The 22,464-nt window shown below is 35.5% G+C and overlaps 1 protein-coding gene across 2 annotated transcripts in view; it reads left to right on the forward strand.

The window, feature by feature from the left end:
* LOC128868945 (organic cation transporter protein) overlaps positions 1 to 21,918 on the forward strand; it is a 70,468-nt gene extending 48,550 nt beyond the window's left edge. For both annotated transcript variants that reach the window (XM_054111604.1, XM_054111594.1), the window contains exons 3-4: positions 19,935 to 20,557; positions 20,614 to 21,918. In XM_054111604.1, the coding sequence (XP_053967579.1) occupies positions 19,935 to 20,557; positions 20,614 to 21,603 (1,613 nt within the window). In that variant the 3' untranslated portion in view covers positions 21,604 to 21,918. The remainder of the gene's footprint in view (positions 1 to 19,934; positions 20,558 to 20,613) is intronic.
* The last annotated feature ends 546 nt before the right edge of the window (positions 21,919 to 22,464 follow it).

Here is a 22,464-nt window from a genome sequence, read left to right on the forward strand (position 1 = left end):
CTACGAAAAGTTGGTACAAATGATTTTGTACTTACTTTCATGAATACTAAAGTTTTCAGTTGCGTTTACAAAAAAGAAATGGCAGAGGAAAAATGCATACATTGGCACGATTTTGCGAATACGTTGAGCCTCAAATTTTAGCTGCTACATAAAAGGTGCGAACTAAAAATAAAATCATAGTGGTTAGCCGCTTGCGTTCAATTGCTGATGACATCAAGGGCTTTGGAATAATTTCAACTTCACATCAACTAAATATCAATTGCCTTTTTTGTTAAAAGCATCATTTTAGTCTTTAATACATTTATGAATTTATCAAAGAAGTTGTATTTTAGTCGATTCCTTTATTTATATATTTGTGCAAGTTGTACTAGCACTAAGTCAGTAAGTCTGGAAAAACTTTTGTATTTTTGAGTAATAATAAAGAGTTCTTATCGAATCATCACATCAACGAATGTACCACTCGTCATTGAAAAATGCATATTCAGTTCTATGACATATATAAACGAATGCTCAAAGTACTCGTTTGATCGAACTGTTATTCGAACACCGACAGCCGCCCGAATTTTAATAAACTCTGCCCCACCCAAAATGGAGTCATGGTGCGGTATATGGCCAACAAAGACTGCAATTAGAAGCCCTCCGCGCCAACTTAGGGAAATAAATAAAATGTAATTTTTTAAGAGCTATAGCAAAGTTTTTCAAAAAAACACACGTAAAATTCAGAAAAATGCATGCAATTTTTATTTAAATCGATAGTACAGTCCATATAATATCATGTTTCAAGATTATTTCATGCAAATGTTGACCGCGACTGCGCTTCAAATGGTCCATCCGCTTAGTCCAATTTTGGCATACTCTTTCCAATGTTTCGGCCGGTATCTCAAATATAAATGCTTTAATGTTATCTTCCAATGCGTTAATTGAAGTGGGTGGCCAATTGACAGGTACCGAACGTGAAATAAAATATTCACCGAACTCGCCTCTCAACAAGTCCATTGTTACGCGTGCTGGGTTGCATGTGGCACCGTCTTGCTGAAACCACATGTCATGGAAGTCAAGCTCTTGCATTTTGGGCAAAAAAAAGATGGATATCATTTCACGGTAGCGCTCACCATTCACAGTTACCTTAGGATTCGCAGCATCTTTGAAGAAGTCCGGTCCAATGATACCTCCAGCCCATAAACCGCACCAAACTGTGACCTTTTCTGGATACATTGGTAGCTCTTGCAATTCTTCAGGCTGATCTTCACTCCAAAACCGACAATTCTGCTTATTTACGTACCCATTGAAACAAAAATGAGCTTCGTCTCTGAACACAATTTTTCGACTTTAAACTTTCTTAACAGAACACGCATTTTTATAATAAAATTCAATGATTTGCAAGCGTTGTTCGTTTGTAAGACGATTCATGGTTAAATTATAGACCAAACTGAAGATGTTTGACAGTGAAACAAAACACGAAATGTGCGTCAGCTGTTTAAGCCAACTGTTTAAAAAGATAATAGCTAAAAAATCACCCTTTGCCTACAATTTTGAATTTTTGTTTTAAGTATTCAGCTTTGGCTTTTATTAGCAACAACTTGCCATTAAGGAAGTATGTGATAAAAATAAATATAAAATCAATTAGCGTGAGTATCATCCCTTTATTTCACCTTAATTATGGTACAAAGGCTTTCCATTTCACTCAAAAAATATTAAAAAAAAACCATCTACAAGACTGCACATGTATGTGTAAAGAGAGAAAAATTCAATAAGGAATATCTTATTTGGTCTCTTATTGTTTGGCCGTTTCAGGAATCTGCAGAGAAAAGTTTTTAAATGAGCTTGCATAATTAACCATTTACATATTTAAACTGTGTTTGGGCGCGCCAGAGAAATGCACTTTTCTGAAATGCACTATTTTTTCTACCCCATTACTCTTATGTAAAAACGAAGTCGGATCCAGGGTTATATTTTAGTTGTATTATTAAATTTTGACAGTTCCACGTTTGCATTCGTCGGCGTATCATGAATTTCTTTCGTCTGGTTGTTGATCGTTGCACGGATATGAAGGTTCGATCCCAGATTTTATTAGCAGATAGTCCGAGATCATTTGAAACGTGCTGGTGCTTGAGCTAACGTGATTCTAAAAGATCATTGTTGATAGTAAAGGGGAGCACGACTGCTCGCTAAAAAGCCTGTCTCGATCTTCTCATTGCATTAAATTCTATCGGGAAAGAATTGCCAGTGTCAAAACAGAGTATGTTGCAAAAACTACTATGTATTTGGGGCACCCTATCTAATATATATTTGATTTTTATACCTACACGCGATGTTTGTCCCATTTTAAGTGTGACTAACTGTATACATTTTATTATTGCTTATCGATTTGGTGGCCTAATTAAGACCAATCAACGCATTTATGGACTAAATTGTACGTTCGAGTGCGTAAATATTACATGTAAGTACGTAGGTATATTTATTTGTATATACACGCGCCATTTCGAAATTTACAAAGTCAATTATTTTATTTACATAAAAACACACAAGCACACATGCACACAACTATGTATATTGTCAGTAAGAACACAAATCGAAATGCAAACGAATCCAAATCAATTTAAGCGTTTAAGTGCTCTCCATCATAATTGATTGCATTGTATCTAAGCAGTCAATAGCAAGTGTTAACAATTTATTTACAATTTATTTGCAAAGCCACTAAATCACGTGAAAATTATTTGTTTATTTTGTTTTTTGGGGAAAAAAATTAATTAGCCTTAAATTCATTTACAAACAACTAAATCTCGTGAAAATTATTGATTTGTTTATTTTTTGGAAAAAAAATTGATTAACTTTAAATAATTAAATACGTACATACACACAAGGGGGCGCAAAATTAATAATCTATTTCTTTTAAATAAATTTTGACTAAATAAACACAAAAATGATTTTGAGTTAGCGAAATCTTTATTTTTATCTTTGCGCGCACCATTGCTTGTCTGTTTGTATACGAGTTCTGCAGCTCTCTAGTTGACAAGTGTCGAAAATGATTGACGTGCGACGCCGTTTGGAAAAATTATAAATCTACCGATAGGTTGATTAATTTTGCGCCACCTTTTACAGGCAATTCAATGGGGAAAATATAATAATGATGAACAATTGATTATAGACAACGTTGAATGGTGATTACAACAACACATCATTAATATGCCGGCGATAGCACTTGCTCCCAATTTTTTTATTTTTATTGAATGCAAAAATGTGTACATGAATGCAATGTATAGAAATTGAAGAGGTAAATCAATTCATTAATTTAATATAAAACAAACTATTTAATAGGTTAGAATGAAGCTCGTTTAATACTCTATGAAATAATTAGTTAAATTTTGGCAATTAGACTCAAGTAATGAAACAATACGACTGAAGCGTAATCATATCTTAGACTTGCCATTTCTCTAATTTTGCTCAATTAAATTATTTATTCAACACTAAATAAAAAACAAAATACATAAGTTCCTATATGAAGATAAGCAACTCATTAGTACAAATGAAATTTAATACATTTAAGATCAAATCTTAGAACAAATATCGTAATTTTATATGTAGTTTTGCATTTGTACAAATACTACCGCTGCTATTAGTTTATAAGACCTAATTTGCTGAATATCATTATATTAAGATAGATTGCAAATAAAAAAATATTTACACAAAAAAAAAAAACAAAATTTAGTGAGCGACTCTAAATATGAACACAATACGTATTTTGATAACAGCGCCTTCACAACTGAATTTTCGAGGTTTACAGCCCTGTGATCACATACAAGTGATTCAAACCATGACTTACTTGCACTAAATTCTCTAGCAAAAAGAGTTTGTTGCTCGAGCTAAAAATGTTAAGCTCTTTGTATCTTATCGAATTATTGAGTTGTCCGGAAAGAAATTGCCGAGTTTTTAAAAGAAGGTTAGGTTAGGTTAGGTTAACCTGGTTGGCAATAAGCCACGCATAGACCTTTTGGTCCCTAGCGATACCAGATGGAGACCGACCTCTATGAATACCGAAAGTAGACATCATGTAGGATGTCAGCGCTTTTGGTGAATCTAAGTAGAGCTGGAAGCTCCGCTTTTGAGACGTCCTCCAGACCCTCAAACCGTGGCGCTCCCAGGCATTTTAGTCGCGTTTTTAATAATACCGGACAAACGCACAGAAGGTATTCTAAAGTTTCCTTAACATCCTCTCTGCATTTCCTGCATTTATCCGAGTTAGCGCGGAATAATGAACTTGCCGGAAAGATGGCAAAGCTAAGCTTTAATAAAAATGTATTTACTTTCTTTTAAAAAGGACGATCACATGAAAAGGCGAGTGGAAGCTAGGTGGACTAATCGGACCACATCCAAACAGCAAAAGTCATGTATACAACTAGCAGCAAAAAACTGACTCAATTCGTACTTACGCTCTCGCGAAAGGACTGCAGAACTATCTTAGGTATGCTAACATGCGTACAAGAGTTCTTGGTTTGTTAACATAAACCAATGGTTTAAATTCCTAGTGAAACAAAAATACAAAATTCCTGGATAGGCCGATTATGTTGACCGAAAAATGAACGAAGAGCTCTATGAACATTGCGAACAGATTTATTTTTCCAAAGCAAATTTCCACTATTTGAAAGTGTTGTTCTGGCGTTAAACTATTTATGTTGACTTGCCAAACCTTACTGAACAGAAATGTCAACACAATTTGCCATTCTCAGCTGTGAAACCATAGTTATCTCACCATCGATATCTATAGTTGTCATGCAGCTAAAAATACACATTATTATTAAAGCCATATTAAAAAAAAATATAGTTCATTATATAACAAAGACCTTACAAATCAAAGCTCTTAACTTTGCACAAAATTCACAAATGAAAATTTCACGAATGGTATTAGAAAAATAATTTCATCAAAAATTTATAACTTTTTAATCAGGAAAATTTAAGGCATGCAGTTAATTTTAGTACAACAAAGTGAAAGTTTAGGTCGCACAAACATTGCTTTGATTGCTTTTTTTTTTGGAAACGATGCTGGGCATTTTTTTGTACAAAAAAGCCTTTAGAATATAAGCATTTATTCAAGAAAATTCTCAACATTGCATGTAAAAAAAAATTTTTAAATTAATGCAATTTTTAAACTTCTTCAAACTTAGACTTGAATTGACTTAATTATGTGGTTACAACTGAATATGTGTATATACATACATACATATGTATGTATGTGTAGAATTTTTTTATTTATTTATTTATTTATTTATTTATTAGAAATATAAGTATGAATAAATAAATTATGAATAATTTTATTACACTAAAAATTACAGACAGCTCTTCCTCGAAGCTGTGGAAAAAATTCATAGCGATATCTTTCAACTCTTAGCGGTATTTCTAACTCTCATTCGAAAAAAATGGCTTATTTTCATGTTTCGATTCTCTCGAATCTATATTTTTTTGAGTCATGGCGTTATTGCAGCAAACAATAATGGAATTAAATTTAAAAATGTTTCAATTGAATAAAAAAAGAAACTTTCTGCATTAAATTGCAAGACGAAGAAGCAAAGTTCGCGCAAGTGTCAATTCGCAATCAAATGTTTCTGATTTTCTTAAATTAATTTTATATAATTTGACGCTTTTAACTACAACAATTGGAAATGAGTTGAATAGTAAAGGGTGACCCAAATATAAGTTTTCATTTAAAAAAAATGGAAGCAATTTAAAACCATGATAATTTTTTCTGTTGTTGTTGTTGTTGTGGCAGCATAAACATTCTCTATACATATGTATGCAGGGAATGCTGCTGAAGTGACAGTCCTTGGCCGGATATAAATCCGGGTCGTTCTGGTTACGTAGAACCGACTGTCGTGGGAACGCCAATTTTTTCTGTGGACATGAAATATCAAATAATAGATAAATTGTTTCGGTCACCCGGTCGATAATTGATATCGGTCAACCTCAGAGGAAAATACTATGTTCCGAGTTCACTTCTGCCATGAAAAAAGTTCTCATAAAACCACTTATCATTCGAAGTCGACTTAAATCTGTCGGTCTCTCCTTTCCTAAGACAACATTTACGCCTATTGCAAATCGGAGAAGAAACTCGAATAAAAATCTGGCAAATGTAGTACCTAATATGATAGAAATGACCACAGGTTCTTATTTAATGCTATGTAAAAAATACATATCCTTACTTTTACTTAGAGAGACACGGTAAGTTGAAAGCGTTGAAGTTGTTTTTCTCGGCATTTTGGTTTTTTGGATTAAGACACTGTTGCAGCAAATGGAGGGCTTTCCAGTATACATGTAGCTGGTTTGGACATTTTAAGATCTTGTTGGCAGTTTCCTATTTGTGCCTTTACCTAGATGTGACGATATTAACTCTGGAGGCCTGTATCGATTTTGTATTGTTTTTCATATAACTTCGGTTTGTAATGCAACTCTCCAAAATATCTACGAGGTCGATTCTCTGCTTCGAGGTGGCCGCTTGACACTGAAAAGAAGATCGATTGGGAGAAAGACTGATTGCTGAGTTGACTGCTTGGAATATTACGCAATTCATTTAAAACTAAGCTCTACTAATTCAATTTTAGTACTCATGACTCTTATAGTTTGCGTTTCTAGCAGCCTATTGTCAAAAATTTTCCATTTCAAAATTTATACTAATCCCTGCAAGTGCATTGGCTACTTGGCGATCAAGCGTAAGTTTTCTGATCTCCAGATTCAACAATTTTATTTTTTGAAGAGTACTCTTCAGCCAAATTTTAGTTACAATTCAAACTACTCTATAGCACAAACAGAGAGACGTTAAGGAAGAAAATAGGCATTTACGTCAATGGAACCTTGTAAAAGCAATATCCGGTATTTTTGAATTTAGCGACTTTTGCATACTTACTTCTACTTATTGCTTCCTGATTTTACGTCGTACGACATTTCCGCGACCATGATTCAACATACTCAAAAGACACTTGTCGTTGGACCACCTTGTACAGATTATTTTGCATATTCTGAGCCGAATAAATTGTACTCGTACAATCGAATCGCTTTAGGCAACCATTAAAACCGCTAATGAAAGTGCAAAATGTTTATATTTATGGCTTTGTAATGCCCATACGTACAATCGGATGTTCGTATGTAAATGTGTATACTTATATACATAAGCACAGTAAGTAAAAGTTCATAGCTTTATCGAAGTAATTAAGATGTGGGAAATCATTGGTTATTTTTTAACACTTAATCAGAAAGATGCAAATAAAATCAAATGTATATAAAAATATATTAGTAAGTAATAATTGAAAACTTTACGGTTTCAATCAGCCATAACCACAAATATTTGCTTTTTACTAAATGCAAACTTTGTGTTAACCGCATTGGCAGTCGAAGCCAGCGGTTGCTCAGAGAGACTGCAAAAACAGTTGAACTCGTCATTTGCTTGTCAAATGAAATGACTTATTAAACTTGTTTTTATACATATAATATATGGTACGAAATATACATGTAAATGTGCATAAACCTCGATGATAGTACACAAATATTTGTGCAATCATCTTTCGCCTGTGCTGAAATTCACAAATCACTCGCTTATACAGAGAGGTCAAGGAACGCCTGGACGTCTGGACGTCTGTACACTGGACAGGCAAAAAAAGCTTGAAGATGCCTTAATCGAGGCCATACTGGGTGAGGACTATGGATATACATTTTTGGTATGAAGATTTAAAACTTTTTTTATGGTAATGTTTTAGTATGGTAATGTGCAAGTTTGAAGTGGTTAAAAAATCCCGTTGGTTTTTGGTATTTTTTTTCGCCTGACGGTTTTGCGCATATACCTAAAACAAATGCGCTTTCTTTATATAGAGAAAATGCAACACCGTCAGTTAAAAAAAAATATAAAAAATCAAACGAATTTTTTAGCTACTTTAAACTTGCTTTTTATTGTATGAAAATTTAATAAGATATAAAACTGTATACGCAAATTTACCCTAAAAATTCAAATAAAAAACCATGGAGTTGTGAGGAAATTTTGTGGAAATCTTCTGATTTTTGTATAAGTTCGAAACTTTCACTTATGGTTTCTGTTAGACAATGAGATATTCTTAAACAAAACCATGAACATTCAAAAAACGAACAAAAAAAACCAGGTCAAAATTTAGAGTTATCGTTTGTCGCCGGCTGTGTATACTTGGTAAAGTATTATCGAATGCGTATAAATACGAGGTGTATTCAAAAAGTATCGCAAATTTTGTGTTTTTTCAAAAATTATTTATTTATTCATTAATATCTATTTTGCCCCCTTTAAAGTAATCCCCATGAGATATTATGCACTTATGCCAACGTTTTTTCCAATCTTCGAAGCACTTCAAAAAATTATTTGTTTTTATCTTGCACAGATCCTCCTTCGATGCCGTCTTTATCTCGTCAATCGTAACGTAGCGTCGTCCTTTCATGGGCCTCTTCAGTTTCGGGAACAAGAAAAGTCACAGGGGGCCAGATCTGGGGAATACGGTGGCTGTGGCATCATTAGTGTGTTGTCGCGCACAAGCAACCATGTGTGATTAGTGCGTTATCGTGATGCAAGAGCCAATTTTTGTTCTTCCACAAATCCGGGCGTTTCTGGCGGATTGCTTCGCGCAAATTGCGCATAATTTCCAGGTAATATAATATTCCTTATTGACCGTTTTACCCTGTGGCAAGAACTCATAATGCGCAACGGCCCTGCAATCGAAGAAAATGGTAAGCAAATCTTTGACATTCGACCGAACTTGGGGTGCTTTTTTCGGTCTTGGTTCGTGCGGCAGCTTCCATTGAGATGATTGAGCTTTGGTTTCCACGTCATAATCATAAACCCACGATTCGACCCTCTGGGTCGTCGCGAACAGAGTCCAACATTTCATTCGCAATGTTCATGCGATGCTGCTTTTGGTCGAAATTGAGCAGTTTTGCTACGAATTTTGCGGCGACCCGTCTCATGCTCAAATCATTGAAAAAAGTCGAATGGCATGATCTAGTTGATGTGACTAGGTCCTCAGCAACTTCTCTAACGGTGATTCGACGATTGGCCAATACCATTTTCTTCGCTTCATCAATTTTTTCGTCTGTTGTTGAAGTGCTCGGGCGTCCGGCATGTTTTTAGTCGTTCACATCTTTTCGGCCTTCTCAGAACATTTTGTACCACCGATAAACGTTACTTTGGTCCAAAGTAGATTCTCCGTATGACACTGTTAACATTCGGAATGCATCCGCGCACTTAATTTCGTTTTTCACGCAAAATTTGATACAGGTTCTTTGAACCATCTTTTTGAATAGGAAAAATCGAAGACGAGCCGAAACACGTGCAAGCAAAACAGCTGCCGAACTCGTCGGCATGAGTGAGAGACATGAGTATCAACATATCGCCACCAAAAAAATCGAAATTCGAATATACGTAACGTCGTAGACTAGCACACCTTTTTGGATACCTCTGCAGTAAGAATGACGATATTAGTTCCGATGCGCCGACTTAAGATTTCTCACAGGTTATCCTACCGGTCATAACCGAATGTGTTTTCATTTGCACCGGTTAGGCAAGGCCTTTGAGGCATTATCGTTGTACAACCCTCAAGTGAGATTTATTCTTCATAAGATGTGTGACAGGAAGAAAACAGTAAAAAGCAGGGACGATGGCTGCAAGGTGGCTTGAAAAGGAATGCAATTTACAATTTCCGATAAAGGAAGTTTAGTAAAAATATATAAAATGTTTGATATATAATAATACACAGTGCGGGAGGGCGTAAATATCAAAATAAATATTTCCATCACACAAAATAATTATTTTTATTTAGTAAAAAAATTCTTTAAAAACAAAATTGGATGATTAATTTTGCGCCACCTATTAGTTAATTTTGCAACACCTCCCATAAACGGACAATTTTTTCAGTACTAAGAAATGCTTAAGGGTTTTTGAGAATTTTTCCCTCTTGCGCGAACAACCCTCTCATAACAGGACGCGGATATTTTAATGCCTCATAACAGGATAGCGTACAACATTGTTTTTACGTTTACTATCCCCCTATATACGAAGAACTTGTTTTTAATGAGTCTGCTAAAGCCCAAAGGCCTAAATATTGATAAATTGTGCTACGAATGGTTTGTAAAGGTACGAAATAAAGGCATTCCTTTGTAAGGCACACTTATAAGAAGCAAAGTTAGAGAAATTTCAGTGAGACTCAATTACGACGATTTTAGTGCTTCATCCATCAATATGATGTCAAAAGTTTTACCGAAAATGTACCATATTTGGTTGAAGGATTTGATTCGCGCAACATTTATAATGCAGATGAGACTGGATTGTTTTTCCGAGCAATGCCCGATAAAGCATTTACATTAAAACGTGAAAAATGCACAGGTACAAAAGTGGCTAAGTTTAGGCTTACGATTTTACATTGCGTCAATATGGCTGGATAAAGAAAACGCCTTTTTGTTATTGGGAAATCTGCAAGACCTCGGGCATTTTGCAACATAAATTTGCAGTTGCAAAACAGTTCACGTTACGTGGAGATCAAACAAAAAGACTTAGATGACGTCTGATTTGGTGGCATATTTTGTCGTGCAGTTCGATAGAAAAATATTTCTAGATAATGCGGCTTCCCATCCTCGCGATCTAAAACTGAAAACTGTTAAAGTTATTTTTCTCCCAGCAAACGTAACAGCATTTTGTCAGGCGTTAAGAAAACTTTAAGTTTATGTACTTTTAAAACACATTTCATTTCGGATGGTAGAGACAAATTCTGCTATGGAGTTGTTAAAATCAATTCATTAGATGTTGTTTATTTCATGCATAAAGCGTGGGAGCAACTCAATACACAACCAATGAAAAAATGTTTTGATAAGGCTGGGTTTGGGAAAACAGATATGCCCAATAACGATAGCGGTTGGACCGCAGAAGATAAGCTTCAACTATCAGCACTTGCTCAGTTCTCCAACGTTATTAAACGAGTTCAGAGCGAAATCCAAGTTAACGTGGAAGACTATCTTAATTTAGATGAAGATTTGAAAAATATCAATACTGAAGTATTAACTGTTGCCCAAGAATCGTTGGCCATCTCGTCCGAAGATGAAGTATGACTATAAAAAATGAGATTGACGACAAGGTAACTTTCTATAAAGAGGCTTATTTAAATATAAGATAACTAAACCACAACGACTTTAAGGGTGTTGAACTGCACACTGATCTCCAAATACATCTTCAAGATATTGAAATTAAAGGAAAAACTCGCCAAGCTAAAATTTCTGTCTGTTTTAAATCAATTTGATTCAAGGTTTAATAAATTGAATTCAATTTGAATATCTGGTTTAATAAGTTTTGTTTTTTAATTCTTGAAAAAAAATTGGTGACAATCCTTTCTTTGTGTAATATGTATGTCTGTATTAATATTCTAGTTTTGCAAATAAAACTGTTTAAACAAACATCTATTACACATTTTTATGAACACTTTTTATATTTTTCTTATAAGCGGTCAATTTTGTCAGTCTTCAGGTGTCCGCTTAAGGGAGAGTACACTGTACATAGTTTTCGAGATATCGCCAATTAACGGGTTTACATTAAAGATACAGCTCTAGATTTGGTTCGCACATTTTCGAATAGCCCGGGCATATGAGCATCGATTGCTCGGGTATCTCTTCGATGCTGATTGCTCGAAAATTGTCGAACATGAACTCGAGTATGTAGAGCTGTGGAGCTTTTTCGGGTAATCGGAGCAATCATTTTGATTATTATGACTCTTTCGTAAGCACTTCTTTTTAAATTTTACAAATTATTTATACACAGTGCTAAAGTCGGTGGGAAGCTAAAGATATGTTGATAAATAAAGTTGACAATTTTTGTTTAGCTGTTCAAATTGTTCACCAGCTCGAAAATCTCGAAGTAATATCTCAGTATTTGAGCAATGAACGAGTTTCGAACGAGTATTGAGCTACTCGCACTACTCTAATTAAAGAAAAAAAGTGCATCATAAAAATGTATAACATCTGTTAACCGATCAAAAAAAGTTAAATATCAAATTAAAGATAATTAATGCAAACTTTGCCGCCTGGGAGGCTTGTGATTGCCACCTTCTCACATTAGTTCAAGAAATTTAACAAGAAACTATCCTAGCCAAAGCTCTGATTCAAAAAACAGATTTAAAATCTTGATTTAGAATTCAAAAGATTTATCTCGCATATTTCTCAATTCTTCACTGTCAAGGATGAAATTTTGTATGGCGGTTTGGTAAATTAAGCTCAAAAAACAATATGTGAACATATTACAAGTGAACGTGTCACACACAGACATCACTAGTCTGTACTAGCAATTAAGTTTTCTTATAAGAAAATTAGCGAAACAAGCATGCTAAATATATGAAATGCTATTTACTAAACTAACTATTTACTTACTAACAAAGCATTAACTATTGATATTAGATCATTTCCTGCATTCGATGAATGTTTACATACAATTGGAATTCCATATCCTTTTTTACGGTAATTTGCGTGAACTTTGCACGATTTTGTTCCTTCAACATTTCAATAACGCTAGCCTACAAAATAAACATTAAAACTAATGCACACAACTTGTCTAATATGGCAGACTTCCCAAATTTTGAGCGTTGCTAATTATTAACAAAACAGCCTAAAAGTAGGCAACGAGTATGGGCACGCGCAAAATTTCACATGCATCTGTAGGGCCTCAGAGTTTTTGCAGTATTAAATAAGTAAATAGTTTGCTGGAATCGGGTAGTTAGGGAAATCAAAGTAAATTAATAAAGTAGTAAAACCTCGCAAAGTGTTAAATTCAACACACTCATTTCGTGCCACTAGTGGGACTAGTGAAAAAGGGATTTAGAATGGAATACCTCTCGCTGTCGTCTATACAAATAACTTTCATTTGTTACTGTCAAAACCGAAAATCACCATTATGAATTAACATGATTGAACTCTAATAAATTATAGACTATGAATTTTACATATACATATGTACTTATAGATAAATTAAATTGAATAAATATGAGAAATATTTCGGCCGAACCCGTTCCCGTCGATATTCGGCAACGTTCACCAAGTTGTTTGTTTTTAGTTTATAAATGTTATAGAAAAGTAATATAAATACTTATGCAGTAATAGTTACCGAGTAACGTATTACGATGGATGTACATAGAGAGGCTCACAGCTTTTTCATGATTCTTTATTCAAAAGGAAATGTGTGATATTTAAGTTACGCTTTCATAAAAATCTAAATTTTTCATAACAAATTGCGTACATCGTAAAGCACCAATAACAAAGCTCGTAGGATTTCTCCAATTTGGCTCATCGATACCATTGAGAATTTGTATAATTTCAGATTGGACTAGAAAGTGTTTCCCAAAAGCTGCGCGTTGATAAAATTTTAATATGCTGGTTTGTTTCCATTTCATTTAAGTTACAGATGGAGCAATTTTTCTTATACAGTCTCAGAAAATTGTTTGCTTTGAAACCGTTTTTGACAGAATATGAGGCAGTCTTTCATTCCTGTATTCGAATAATATCTTATGTATGTACATATATATTTCAAGTGTAGTGATAGATCATAAATGTGTTTTGTGCTAATCCTCTGTTAAGAAAGATAGCGTAAGGGAGTGCCCAGTCAGGTAATTTGAAAATCTTCTTTATAAAATGCAAATGTAATCTATCTACAACTTCAAACAATCCATGCCCCCACACCTGAGCTGCATAACTTTGAATGGGTCGACAAAAAGCCTGGAACATTTCCCAATTAACACTGAGATATATTTTCTTTGTCCTAAAAAAACTATTCCATAAGCTATTTATGCTTGCTATTGCCGCATTTTTAATTTCGAAATGTTTTTAAAAGACAATTTTGGTGTAAATAACACCCCTAAGTAGCAATACTCATTTACGATTACTATTTCTTTTCCCATGTACAGCCATTTTTCTTCTCTCCTAACTTTCCCCCTTGTCCGAAAAGCATTATCGCCGATTTTGTAAGATTCACCTCCATATTCCATTTTTCGCAATACCTTTTTAAATTTTTTATCGTTTTTCGTAATAAAGGGTTTTCCAATAACAGGTATTATTCGGTGCTATCGAGAGATGATTAACGATTTTATATGGCCGGAATTGAATGGTATTGATCTGAACAACGTTTATTTTCAATAAGACGGCGGTATGTGCCGCACAAGCAACGAAACCATTGATCTTTTACGGGAAAAGTTTTCGGACAGTGTTATCTCTCGAAGAGATGATCACAATTGGCCACCGAGATCTTGTGATTTAACACCTTGTGACTTCTTTGTTTGGGACCACGTGAAAGAGAAGGTCTACGCCAACAGCCCAGGGTCGATTGAATATCAAAATAACACCTCTTATTGGAAGACCTTTAATACATATATACGATTATATCGTCCGAAAGAAGCAAGAAATCATCCGCATAAAGTAAAAGCCTTGTGTTGTAATTATCAATTAACAAGCCTCCTTATGCTGGCCATTGAGGTATAAGGCGAAAAGCATTGGAGATAATAGATAACCTTGCTTAACCGTTTGAGTGCGATTCGTCGATATAGCGACGATAACTAATTACTCCAAATTTGCGGCGCGTCGCTATAGCGACGATTGCATCACTGTGCATTTGGCGTTCGGCTAGGAACGTTGTTACAACGCGGTGTAATTGCGTTGTAATTAATAATTACCTTTGTTTGGTGCTTAAAAATGCATACTTGCGCTGCACTTCACGAGCTCGGTTCAAAGTAAAGTTCGTTCTTTTACTTTGGAGCCATCGCCGCGTGCAGACAAGTGCGCTGAAGCACAATGTAAGTACCTATATATATATATATATAATATATGCATACATCTATATCTAAGTATGAATTGTAAATTTAAACTAAATTTGTAAACTAATTTTCTAAATAAATTATAGATTTTCGCAGACGAAGCGCAAAATATTGAAACAGCCGACGTTTCAACAAACGTGTTGAATATTATTTTGCGATATTTATCAAAAATGTATGTCATATAAAAGTATAAATTAGTTCAGACCGTTAAAAACAATTTTTATTTTTCGTTCAATATCGATATTTTGAAAATAATTCCTGACCATGTCTAGTAGTGAAGAATTTACTGACGTGGAAGATACGATACCGGATTCCGACAATGAAATGGACTATGATAGTGATTCGAGTTTAAGTGAAATTAGAGTGTTTACTACCCGGACGATGCGCATTTTTAGTGATAGTTCCGACGAAGACGAGAATAACATGGGGGATAACCTTGAAAATAACATATTTACTACTATATCCTCTAATATGCAATTCTCCCATAAACCCCCGATTTTTTTGGAAACACCGGGACCAAAGCATGCGCTACCTTCAAATTCACAACCACTTGACTATTTCAATCTTTTCTTTACCACCAAATTCCTCAACACAATAGTTCTAGAGACTAACCGGTACGCTACAAATTTCTTGAATAACGCAAACTTGAAACCAAAATCACGAGTGTTTGCTTGGAAGCCATTAACGTTATTGGAGTTAAAGGCATTCATAGCGGTTATTTTGGAGATGGGGATTACAAAAAGACCCACCATGTATTCATATTGGCAGAAGAACTCCAGATGTATTCCGTGGTTCAAACGAATGTTTCCAAGAGATCGATTCCAGTTAATTCTCAAGTTTTTCCACATGGTTAATAATAGTACTCTTGCTCCACCAGGTCATCCTGACTATGATCCATGTGCTAGATTTGCCTTTGAAGTTGATCATGCCAACAAACTATTTCGTCTCTATTACGTCCCACACCAACAATTATCTATCGATGAGTCCTTGGTTGGTACGCATTGTCACACGCAAATAAAGCAGTACATGCCAAATAAAAAACACCACAAGTGGGGAATAAAATTCTGGATGCTCTGTGATGCTGTTTCCAATTACTGTGTATCTTTCTTTTGTTATAAAGGGTCAACTGATAAAGATAATGTAAAAAAATATGGTCTAGGGTACACTGTTGTTGAAAAACTGTTGAAAGTAGGGAACAATCTAAATAAGGGATATCATGTATTCCTAGATAATTTTTTTACGAGTGTCAGCCTAGCCAAGAGTTTATTTCAACAAGCAACATATATAACTGGAACTATTAAAAGAAACAAAAGAGAAATTCCCACTGCAGCAAAAAATCTTAATGTTGGTGAAACAAAATATTTTAAGACCAAAGATATTTTAATGTGTGCACATCGAGACAAGAAGACCAAAAAGCATCCAGTGATCTTAATTTCAACAAATAGCAGCACCGATAAGGTAACAGTAAGGAAAAGTAAGAAATCATATGAATCAGTGAAGGAAAAACCAAAAATGATACATGATTACAACAAGTACATGGGTGGTATTGACGAGTCAGACAAAATGCTCTATGTGTACCTTGATGAAAGGAGAACCCTAAAATACTGGAAGAAGGTGGTATTCAATGTTTTTGGGAGAATGGTGTTAAATGCGTACATATTATACCGCTACAATGAAACGAAGCCTATGAATAGACTAAAATTTATTTCAAAAATAATAGAAGCTATCGAGATACGATGGTTGAGCAAAAAATCCGCAGAAATACCTTCTTCATCAAGGCAAAAATTCAACCTGCAAAAATTACCTGGCACAAAATTGCGCAAATGTGTAGTATGTAGTGTAAAAGGATCTAAAAATCCAAAGCGTTCCCGGCTAATATGCAACATTTGCAAAAAAGGTGTGCATGGTACATGTGTGGGGAACCACAAATGTGCCAAAATTTGAATAATAATACCGGAACTTGTTGTAAAAAAAAAATAAAAGATGATATTAAAAAAATGTAAATAAGTTTTTCTTATAATCATAACTAATAGTTTAGTCTACAAAATAAAAATAAAATTATTGAAATATGTAATTTTTTGTGTTCTCTATGCTTATATTTGTAAAGCCATCATATTTCAGTTTTCTTAGACCAAATTTTGCTTCGCAATTTTCGTATGTATTAAAGAAAATCGCTTAGCACTCAAACGGTTAACCCCAGAAGTTGTGTTTAATTGTTGAGATATATTATTGGCTGACAAATGATTAAGATAGATTTCTGATATATTTTCTCAATGAAGTTAACAAATTTTGTTGAAATTCTCATTTCGTGTAATTTGTAAATTAGCAGTTTCCTAGGTACCTTGCCAAAGGCGGCTTTAAAGTCAACAAAAAACATACACATTTTTTCTCTCACGAAACTTTAAGTGAACTATTGACACCAGATTGTAAATATTGTCAACCGTCGGGTAATTCTTTCTAAGTCCTGCTTGGAATTCCTTTATAATTCCATATTCTTCTACCTCGGTAGTTATAGGTTATTTGTAGTCTTGAGTATAATAAGAAGTAAACTGAAGAATTTCGAAAAGACTTTAATACTTTTTAAATTTGTTGAATGCTGTTGGGTTCTTTCCAACATTTTTGGAATTTTCTGTTATTTTATTAATTTTTTTGGGTAAAATATTGGTTTGTTGGTTAAAGTGGTGATTCATCAGGAATCCAATTAGCGCTTCCGCACCATTTTGTTGCTACATCCTTGCTACCAACAAGTTATGACTACATCCATTCTGTGCGATTGCGAAACCTCATACGGGTTTGAGGGTCTGAAATATATGGATTAATAGTATGTAAATTTGGAGTTTGTGGGAAAGCCTGCTTGCGGTTATGTGGGTTAGCCTGCTCGCGGTATGATAGGGGTGGTTTCTAGGGGTTAGGGCTGTGTGTGACTCGGTACCCAAAGGTTAGATAGTGTAGGGATGTGGTGAGTCAGCACACTTATGGTGTGAGACAAAATTTTAAGAAAAATAAGACTCAATTCAAAAAAATTAGTAATCGAATATATCATGTCTATGTTATCTTAATCGATTTTCAGGCGTAGGAAAATTTCGAAACATGAAAATTTCAAAATGCGATATCTCTGCGAAAAAAAATTATATTTGAGCAAACAAAACGCCATTTGAAAAAAGAAGGATTGTATTTAAAGATGCCATCCTTTAATTTTGGTGAAAGAAAACATCTGCAAGGCTACATAACCTCAAATATGGGCAAAAATGGGGTTTTTTGCACTTTTAGGTTAGGATATCTCGAAAACTCAAACTAATAAATTAATTTTAGTTATCAATCCGAATTTTGCATGGACAGAGAAGCAGATATTAGTTTAAATTATTTCGGATACTTTTCCTTGTAGACTAGTGTTATTATATATAATTATTATTGATTGATATCGCGCCGTCTTTGCGCGCATAGTGCCGAAACAAATGTTTTCCAATGTTGTCAACTTCTCGCTTTCGTCTTAATTTGGGTCCATGAGAGAGATTCGTCAATTTCTATAAAAGGCTAGGTCGCCAAGATCCTTTAGGGTGTCCCTTGCGGCGCGATCCTTGTGGATTCCAGTCCAGTGCCTGTCGGTTGCTGGTTTGCGCAACGTATGGCCAATCCAATTCCATTTGCACTCTCGTATTTCAATGTCAATTGGTTTTTGTCTGCTTCGATTAAAGAGTTGTTCGTTTGAAATCCAATTGTCTGGCCACCCTATACGGGTAATGTTCTCAGACATCGGTTCACACATCCGTGTGGCAAATATAGACACCAAACGTGCTTCACAGCTATATAATAGGAGGAATATAACATTCGAATTAAAAACTCGTAGTTTGGTGCGCGTTGTCAGTTGTTTGGAAGACCTGATCTTTTTGAGGCTTGCAAAAGCTGTTTTGGCTTTTTTGATTCTCGCATCGATATCGTCTTTTGCTCCACCGTCCAGTGTAATTTGGCTTCGTTGATAAGTGAAGCTGTTTACATTATCAATGGGTTCCCCATAAATTGTGAACCAGAATAGCCAAAACTATACTCAATAACATCTGCAGGTCTCATAATGGGACTCCTATAACTTTCTGAGTTATATTGAAATACGTACAGGTATCCCTCGTATAACGCGATAGTTACGTTCCAGAAGAATTGCGCGTTATGTAATTCCGCGTTATCTAAAACATAGTTTTCATATAAATTTGGGGGTTATGTTCCAATAGGTTTTTTTTTAAATAAAATACATACAAAATAACAGATGCACATATATTTCAACTCAATACTAAAGTTCATACTTTCTTATACAATTAAAAACACAAAACAAAAAATTTAAAAACAAACTAATATAAAACAAATTAAAGGTTTATTAAAAATTTATTGTTATTCTTCAAACTTCATATGGTAATTAATCTGTTTCACTGTCTTCAAAGATCTTTGCACGTGGGCGTTTTGAGGGAGCAATAGCTTCATCAGAAGATATTTCTTCAACATAGTTTTCGCTATTGGATAAGAAACTAGTTGTGGGACCTTGTGGTTCTTCTACTGGTTTTATAATTGCAAAATCTGTTATCAGTTTTTGGTGGGTGGTTTTTTAAGCTCCTTTTCAATTTCGTAATAAGGTGCTAGATTAATATCTATTCTATCTATCTAAGGCAAAAAAGGGTAATTCCCGGTTTACATTAAAAATACATTACATATTATAAATATGTGGTACGCAAATTAGTGTTACCAGATTTGATAATTATGTATTTTCCCTTTCGCGTTATATTATATAAGCCTAAATTTCGCGTTATACTGAAACCTAATTTTTCCAAATCGCGTTATATCGAAACCGCGTTGTATAAGACCGCGTTATACAAGGGATACCTGTACAGCGAACCAGTTTCTGAACTAAAAATTGAAATTCTGAACTTGAATTATATTTTCCTGAATGAATATGGATTGCAACTAGGCAACGTTTAGCTTAAAAAGATGTAGCGTTTTTTAGAAAAGCACTTCACAAAATTGGATTCACAATTACATTTGTACAATTATAATAATTTTGAGCACTAACTCAATGCAATACCTAATTGTCTGACTTCATTTCATTCTTTTCAGGCGAATTTGGACGTTACCAGGCCATACAATTCCTCCTGCAAGTCTTTTCTGGCTTAACGGCTGGTCTGCATATGCTCTCGTTGGTCACAGTTGCTGCCGTGCCAGAACATCGTTGCTTCATTGAGGGCGTCGACAACAGCAGCTACTCGTTCACACCCTGGAACTCCTCCGATATACTTGCTGCCATACCATTGAAGGCCAGCGGCGAATTAGACAACTGTCACATGTACGATGCACAAAATAACACAGTCGCCTGCACTTCGTATGTTTACGATCGCACTTACTATCACGACTCACGTGCGATTGATTGGAACTTCGTCTGCGATCGCCGATGGCTCGGTTCTGTTGTGCAGACGGTTTTCATGTTGGGTGTATTTACCGGTGCTGTAACTTTGGGCGGTCTGGCGGATAAGATCGGACGTAAGACGGTATTCTGCTGGTCGGCGCTGCTGCAGTTGATAATAGGCGTTGCCGTAGCCTTCATACCAGAGTATTTCTCCTTTATGGCAGCGCGTTTCTTTTTGGGCATTTTCGGCTCAGCTGGTGCCTATATTTGTGGCTTCGTGCTGACTATGGAGTTGGTGGGCGCTAGTAAACGCACTGTGTGTGGCATCACATTCCAGGTGTGTAATTTTTAAAATAGTTTTATGATAATTCATTATTTAAATTCTATTTTAAGGCCGTCTTCGCTGGTGGCATTATGTTAGTAGCCGGTTGGGGTGCACTCATCAAGGATCGTCAGCTGTTGCAAATCGTTTACGGCCTGCATGGCCTGCTGTTCGTTGGTCATTGGTGGTGGTTGGACGAATCACCACGTTGGCTATGGATGCAGGGGCGCACCGAAGAGGCAGTCGACATTGTGATCAAGGGCCTGCGCATTAATGACTCAGGCATATCGGTGGACAAGAATTATTACATACAAAAAGCCAAGCAGCAAGCTACAATTGAGGAGAAAAGTTCCGGCGGTTTGGGTGGTCTCTTCCGAACACCCAATCTGCGCATGAAGACACTGAATGTGTGTCTCTGTTGGTTTGCCAACTCGCTCGTCTACTATGGGCTCTCACTCAGCGCCGGCAAGTTGTACGGCAATCCCTTTCTGATACTCTTCATTATGGGCCTCGTGGAATTCCCCAGTTATTTTATCATTGTGCTCGTGCTGGATCGACTCGGCCGTCGTCCCATCACCAGCACACTTATGCTTGCTGGTGGCACTTGCTGCATCGTGGCGTCGTACATTGCCCAAGGAAGTACCACCTCTACGGCCATCGTCATGATAGGCAAACTCTTCATAGCCGGTTCCTTTGCCGTCATTTACAACTACTCGGCCGAGTTGTTCCCAACAGTTGTACGCAATTCGGCAATGGGTCTAGGTTCTATGTGCGCACGTTTCTCCGGCGCACTCACGCCACTCATTACGTTGCTCGATTCCTTTGATCCGAAAATACCAGCGGTGGTGTTCGGTATTATCGCACTTCTGTCTGGTTTTTGGGTGATGTTCTTGCCGGAGACAATGAACAAACCTATGCCCGAGTCGTTGGATGATGGCGAAAACTTCGGCAAAGGTGATACCTGGTTCGCGCAATGTGCGGGCCGTAAGCCCAGAAAAGACAGTATTTACCCAGAAGACCCCGAACAGATGATGCCTTTGAAGGTGATGGGGACAAAGTGATTTGGCACTTGAGAATGCCGCCATGCCGATCGTACACAAGCGAGCAAAGTACGCAACTGGGATACCAAGTTAAATTTGTTGATACTCTGAATGTTTGTTGTTTTTTTCTTTTGTATATTGCTTTATATATATTTCGATAAGTAGTAAATTGTTTTTAAATTGTTGCCTGGGCTTAGTGTTATACGCCATTTTATAGTAATATAGAAGTGAAGCTACAAATTAAGGGGTTAGGGGTAGTCAGAGGCCCGAAAAAATGATGATTTTCACGAATTTTTTTTTGCTACTTAATTAATTTATTTAACAAAAATAAAAACATAGCATAAAAACATCATGTTTTAACTTGACTTGACCAAAATTTCAAAAAAAAAAATTAATAATTGCAAAAGTTATCGCTGTTTGTGTGAAGCCCGTTTCTCCAGAAGTCCCTTGCGGTGAACATCACAAGTCCTTGCAGATTCATCTAAAACCAATCGGACAAGAAAAATTAGTTTTATTAATAGATAATCTTGTGCCCGATCGAAGCTTTTTTTTTTTTTTTCAAAATGAACAAAATGGCGGCCTCAGAAAATTTTTTCCAGATTTTAGAGAAAAAAACCAACAGTTAATTGTTAAAAAAAAATCCTTCGATCAGGCACAAGTTTTTTATGTTTTTCAAAAGCTGTATAAATTCTATTGAAATCTACGTAGCGGTTTTTAAGTTACAGTGTTCACCAGTTTGAAAAACACAGTTTTGAGAAAAACGCATTTAAAGTTTTGCTATCGGCTCCGGAGCGGCCGAGCGCCCTTTGTTAATTGTTGAATAACTTGAAAAGTATTTGTCGGATTTACTTCAAATTTTTACACAATATTTTTAAAGCATTA

The sequence above is a fragment of the Anastrepha ludens genome, chromosome 2, assembly GCF_028408465.1.
Source record: "Anastrepha ludens isolate Willacy chromosome 2, idAnaLude1.1, whole genome shotgun sequence".
Classification (NCBI taxonomy): domain Eukaryota; kingdom Metazoa; phylum Arthropoda; class Insecta; order Diptera; family Tephritidae; genus Anastrepha; species Anastrepha ludens.